A 6,563-nucleotide genomic window follows, 5' to 3' on the forward strand; every position below is an offset into this window, starting at 1 on the left:
TTCGAGTGGCCAAGGTCTGGAACGGGCTCCCAAGGGAGGTGGTGCTCTCCCCTACCCTGGGGGTCTTCAAGCGAAGGCTAGATGTGTATCTAGCTGGGGTAATGTAGGCCCAGCACTCTTTCCTGCTTATGCAGGGGGTCGGACTCGATGATCTATTGAGGTGCCTTCCGACCCTAGCATCTATGAATCTATGAATCAATACTTAATGCTGACAGTGATTTCAAAGAACAGTTCTATTCCAATCTTGACCATGTTCTGTTTCCTACTTGCAGGGAGGATGAGATCATTCTCCTTAGTGACTTCAACACCAAGTCAGATGTGACCTGGAACTCTAGAGTGACACCATTGGGAAAGGAGTAGGGAAGGCCAACTCCAATAGCATCTTTCTGAGTAAATGCACAAAGCCCAGTATTGTCATCATAAAAACCGTCTTCTGACAGCGATAAATATAAGACTACCTGGAGACACCCTTGCTCTAACCACTGGTACTTCCCTCAACTATGTTAGAGCCTGTGATTGAATGGATGTCCATATGAGCTGTACAAGGAGCCTTAGCTATCAATAGCTAGTGATAGCTAGACAGATCACTGGATTGTCAGCTTCATTATGAACATTTGGCTGTTTTCAGTATTTCAGAGCAAGCCAGAACAATGCAAATGACTCAACACCAAATCTTTTCAAGACCTGAAGGTCTGTAAGGATTTTCAAGTGTCTCCATGAAAAGCTCTCTGCCTTGTCCACAAATGAAGGCAACACTGAGGAACTCTGGAAGGGGTTTAAAACTGCCATGCATATAGCCTGTGCTGAATCTATTGGCTATACTACCCCATCAACACCAGGACTGGTTCAATGAGAGCAACACTGAAATCCAAGCCCTCCTCAGCTGGAACAGAAGGGCTTTTTCTGCTTGTCAACAACACTATCTCAGCAGAAGAAGGAGATGTATCAGCTCCTCAAATCTGAAGCTCAAAGGAGGATCTGGGAAATAAAAAAATCAGTGGTAGCAAGGTAAAGCCGAGGAGATCCAGATCTATGCTGACAAACATAATGTGCATAGCTTTTTCCAGGCAACAAAAACCATCCGTGCCTCAACTTCCCATGGCCCTATTTTTTTGTGATCGCAGAATGGCTCAACCCTCCTCAAAGACTATGAATCTATCCATGCCATACAGAAAGAACGTTTTGAGGCACTCCTGAGCCACCCCCTAACACCCTGAAACAGAATCCCTTGCTAAACCTGTCCTAGAAGAAGTCTGGTGTGCCATCAAGGAAACTAAGAACAAGTCTACTGAACCAGATGGCATACCTGCTAAAACCTGCAAGGCTGGTGGCAAGGAACTGGTACTGAGATGTCATGAATTTATTCCCTGAATTTGGAGCAATGATGAGATCCCAGAGGACCTGAGGAATGCCAACATCATGACTCTCTTCAGGATAGGAAATAAGAGTGTATGTGGGAACTATCAAGGTATTGCCCTCCTTTCCACAGCAGGGAAAATCTTCTCCTGCGGCCTCCTGACTCTTGTTGAGGAAGTCCTGCCAGAATCTCAGTGTGGCTTCAGACAATTCCATGGGGTAACTACAGAGCACCAACTCACAAGATCATCATAAAATTCTAGTTTATTGGATGGATGCAAAAGTCAGACCATAAACCTTGGTGCTGATCCCCTCAAAAACACACTCACAGTATGTTGCTCTGAACACTAGGCACTGGTGTCAAGTTATACCTATCCCCAAGCACTGGAGTCCGCCGTCAATAGCCAGTCAAGGCTCCTTTCAGTGTGATGTTGCTGCAGAAGGGGGTTGTCAGCTCGTCCTTCTGGTTGGACAGGCAGGGTGCTGGTCAGGTCAAAAAGGGTGCCCTTGGGGGTCATTTTTCACCACCTTTTATGCCTCTCTGGCAGACTTTGGTGACTCCCCAATTCTTGGGCTTACCCAATCCAGGGGTCGTTGACCTCAAGGGATGTTCCTCTTAGTAGCTGCTGGATGGCAGCTGTCAGCCCTAGAAGTCACGTCCGCATGTACATGCAGTCTCAGGAGTCCATTGATGAATTTTGATTGATTCACTGCCATGATGAATAGATCTCTGGAAGTGGTTGATCAGGGGGTATTTCAGCCCCAAGGATCTGTTTCCAGTGCTGATTAGTTCAAACGTGGGCTTCCATACTTTTAACAATGAAGTTTCCAGGAATTCCTGGCTCTTTATTGATTCTTTCTTCTCCTTGGTCTCTAATTTTGCAGGTGTTAATTGCCACTCATTAACATGCTTATCCAGACTAGCTACTGTGTTATACAATCAACCATGATTCATTCAGGGACCTGCTCCATACAGAGATTCCTGCTCTTGCTAACATTGTTACATGGTACAACTTGCTTTTACAAATGTACTTTAAGTTTAAAAGTATCTACAAGCTCTATTTTCACTACAAATACACCTTTATATAAAAATAATAATGATATAAAAGAAAAAGAGAGAGGAAGGAAGAAAAGTTAGAAGAAAGCATCCCCAAAAGGGGGCAAATACTAAAAGAGGGGCTTTTGTCATATGGAAGAGCTTGATATTTGAGGGGGGGCAGACAAAAGAGTTTCTTGCTACAACTTACATGATCTTTGTTGCCCTCCAGATCCAAAAAAAGTTTTGGGAACAACACTTTATATAACTTCCATTGACTTTAATAAAGCCCTTGATTCCATCAATTGTGAAGTCTTGTGGAAGATACAGGCCAGATATAGATATCCTGAGAAGCACCTCAAGGTACTGAGGCTTCTGTACAACCATGACTGTGATCATGCTTTGTAGTGAAGACAGATCCATTTGTCATCCAAACGAGTCAAGCAAGGATGCATCATCGCATCAACTCTGTTCATTTTTTTTTTTTTGACGGTCATCCTGGGTCTCATTAAGGACTGCCTTCCTTCCTGAATTGACCTTGAAGAGTCTTCCATCCATTCAGTATTTAGCCTGAGTCATTTTCACTCAAAGACCAAAGTACTCAAAACAACCATGGCTAACTTTTAATATGCTGACAACTGCACCATCCTTGCGCACAGAGGAAAACCTCCAGAACATGCTGGAACTCTTTGGGGAAACGTACCTAACTTTGGGCTTCCGTCTCACCATTAAGAAAACTAAAATGCTCTACCAGTTTGCCCTAGGCCATGAGTGTGACCTCCCTCTCCAAATTACGATCAAGGGAAAGACCTTGGAGGTAGTCAAGCACTTCCCTTACCTCAATAGCCACTTCTCTCAGAGAGTAAACATTGATAAGGAGACCCAACACAGGATCCAGTGTGCAAGTGCCCCCTTTGGGAAATTGCTTTAGCATGTCTTTATTCATCATGATCTCTGGAAAAATACCAAGATCCAGGTCTACAGTTAAATAATCCCCACTCTCTCTTATGGATGTGAAACATGGATGACCCTCCATCGTCATCTCAAGAGCCTGAAGAGGTATCACCAATGATGCCTCTGGAAAATCCTCCATATGAAATGGGAAAATTGCCACACAAATACCAGCATCCTTGCTGAAGCCAATGTTACCAGCATTGAGTTGGTGATCCTCAAGCACCAACTTTGCTGAACTGGACACTGTGCGAATGCCTGACTCTTGACTCCCAAAACAAGTGCTCTTCTCCCAGCATAGTAACAGTCTGAGGTCTTGTGGTGGCCAGAGGAAACATTGCAAGGACACATTGTAGGCATAGCCCTAGAAAACAGATGCTGACATCAAGAGTTGAGAGGAGCTGGCTGCCAGCCAACCTCAATGGTACTGCAGCCTCAGCCAAGTGGCAGCCCATTTTGAGGGAAAGTGTCTTGCCCTGGAAGCAGAGAAGAAAGCATAGAGGAAGGAAAAGAAAAGGAATCCTAGCCTGCAGCTTACTCTGCCCTGCAGAAAGGCAGAGCAGCTTCTGCAGACAAATCTCTGGCTCCAGGATTGGACTCTTAAATAACCCATCAGTGAGCCATAGTAAAGACCATCTTCAAATCGAGGGTTTGCTGATGATGACCCCAGCCAATTCCTTCAGTACTCTATGACACATCTCCTCCAGCCCTGTCAACCTGAAAACACCCAGGTCCTCAAAGTAATCCCTAATGTGTTCTGTCACTATGCTAGGCTGCTTGTCTCCTCCGCTATCCTTGCTGTCAACTGCTTAGTGTGTCCAGAAGAAACACTAGTGTACAGCTTGCCATGCCTTCACCCCTTAGACAAAGAAGGACAGATAGCTAAGACTGAAGACACAAGTGGCTTCCTTAAGCCTTCAACCAAACCAAGAAAACCCTCCTTCAGAAGTATCAAGATTTTCTCTAAAAAACATGTGGCATGCACCCCACCACCCATGCTGTCTGGCCCAAGATAATACTGTTAGAAAATTCCCATACAGTAGGACATAGCTTTTTTATACACTTAAATCCCTGTGAAAGCAAAGTCCTTTGGGTATTTTTCTAATATAAGATTATTTTATTAGAAAGATATCACATCTACCCAAAGAACCTTTCCTGCCTATGTCCTTAGACCAACATGGCTACAACCAAAATCCCTGTGAATACAGAGTGAAGTGACAAAGAGTCAAGTGTTATTAGTAAGTGACCCTTCTTTCCCACAGTCATTGAAGCCATAGAAAAATATTTTATTCTTCTGCCTCTTTTAGTCAGTAATGGATCCAGAATGGTGAAAAAGTGGACTGTGTATGCAGTGAGGTTTACTGCACATGTATCTGGCAGCTGAGACTGGAGCTCTGAGCAGCAAATCACTAGTGAAGGGTGGTGCGACTGCACCTCCCACCCTGAATCTGCCCCTGGTGGGACAAATAAAGAAATGTTAATACCAATGCAAATCAATTGGATTACTAGCTTAAAACTTTTGGAATACAGCAGTATATAAATCACTTTTAAAAGTGTTTAATTCACATGGGGCTTAAGTAGAGAAATAACCCCTTGTTAATTATTTTGCAGGTATATAGACCAATATCTGAAACAGACAGCTTAGAGGATTGCAGAATATATCTAGAGTCTCTGCCAGACACAGATTCACCAGAACTATTTGGAATGCATACCTGTGCTGAAAGAGCCTTCCTGGCATCTCAGGCACAAGCCCTTGTTGATACCCTTGCCAGTTTGCAGCCAGGAGTCATGATGGACACCCTGATAATCAGGTCAGTGGTCTAAAAAGGAGCCTAAGCAAAATCCTAGTGCACAAAACAACTAGAAGTTACTTGTGCTGATCCACAATTTCAATTATTATTTGCATGCATCTAAGCCTAATTTAACATGTCATCAAGAGTAAGGGCATACAGCATATTGTTAACTAAAAACATCCCTCTTCTTTGCAATGATATTGGGAGGTACATTTTGAACAGCTCACCAAGAAAGGAGCTGCTCTTTGAATGTCATATAAATGCCTTCATGTGTTTAATGATGTGTGTAACTTTGCCAAGTTTTCTTCTCTGTTACCTCAGAGAATTTTTTTTTCCAAAAAAAAAAATGTATTGGCAAGACAGATATACTGGAACTTCCCTCCTTCACTCTTCTTTTTCCTTCCTTCTCACTTATCTCATTCTCTGTCTGTATTAACCCTGAGGTTTCTTACCTAGTCTCTTCCTCCAGCAGCTGATCCAGGATTTCCTAACAGGGGTGCAGGAGCAGCAACCCTCACTGTAGGGGTGGGTGCACCCCTCTCTCTCAGTCTCCTCCATCCCCACCAATGTGGGCAGACTGCCCTCAAGAGCCTCCAGGGACTTTTTAAAATCCCTAAAGCAGAGTCTCTAAAGCACTCTTCTCTCCTTTACTTTTACCCCCACCTCCTCCACCTGCCACTGTTGCTTTCCGTGCTGTTCTGGGTGCAAGGGAAGCACCAGAGCTGTTTCTGCCCAACCCAGTCAAGCTGTGCCAGGGCTGGGCTTATCTGAAGATGGAGCACCCGCACCAGCAGGGAAGGAAAGTAAGTCCCTGCTCCATGCCCTGGGAGCAGGCATGGGGAAGGGGGTCCCCCCTGCCCACTCTCACTGCCACTGTTCTCATCCCCAGCTGAGCCCAGTCCACATACAGCCTGGTTGGGAGAACAGAAAGGGCTCTTTTTCTTTCCATACCCCCACGATAGTGGGGAAAGCAACAGCAGCAGTTGAGGGAAGGGAGAAATAGAAGGAAGGGGGCTTTTCACTTCTTTAAATGGCTTAAAAGCCCCAGGAATCTCCTGTGCTGCAGTCCAAACCAAAACAGGGGAGTGTGTTTGTGCCGCTGAACCCGCTCCGGATCCACCCATCCTCATCTAACCTTTTAGTCTGCCCCAGCAACTCGATATACACCTCCATCCTGATATCCTATCCCCTTTATTTCCTTCCTATATCTGTTCCTCTAGTCTGGATCATTCCCTTTACAATATAAAAATGGTTTCATCTTCGTAAAAATTGTACCCTTTGTTCCGGTCTTGTCTGTGCACTAATCACCTAATCTGCCTTCATAGATTTCATAGACATTAGGGCTGGAAGGGACCTCGGGAGATCGAGTCCAGCCCCCTGCCCAAAGGCCAGGAAGTCAGCTGGGGTCATAGGATCCCAGCAAGATA

General features: G+C 44.8%; 1 protein-coding gene across 1 annotated transcript in view; it reads left to right on the plus strand.

Annotated features, from left to right (window-relative positions):
* DNAH14 (dynein axonemal heavy chain 14) overlaps positions 1 to 6,563 on the plus strand; it is a gene marked incomplete at its 5' end in the record, with an annotated part of 314,106 nt that overhangs the window by 293,010 nt on the left and 14,533 nt on the right. Inside the window, one exon of the mRNA XM_019548582.1 lies at positions 4,955 to 5,154. Within this exon, the coding sequence (XP_019404127.1) occupies positions 4,955 to 5,154 (200 nt within the window). The remainder of the gene's footprint in view (positions 1 to 4,954; positions 5,155 to 6,563) is intronic.

The sequence above is a fragment of the Crocodylus porosus genome, unplaced genomic scaffold (assembly GCF_001723895.1).
Source record: "Crocodylus porosus isolate Cpor-Errol unplaced genomic scaffold, CroPor_comp1, whole genome shotgun sequence".
NCBI lineage: Eukaryota > Metazoa > Chordata > Crocodylia > Crocodylidae > Crocodylus > Crocodylus porosus.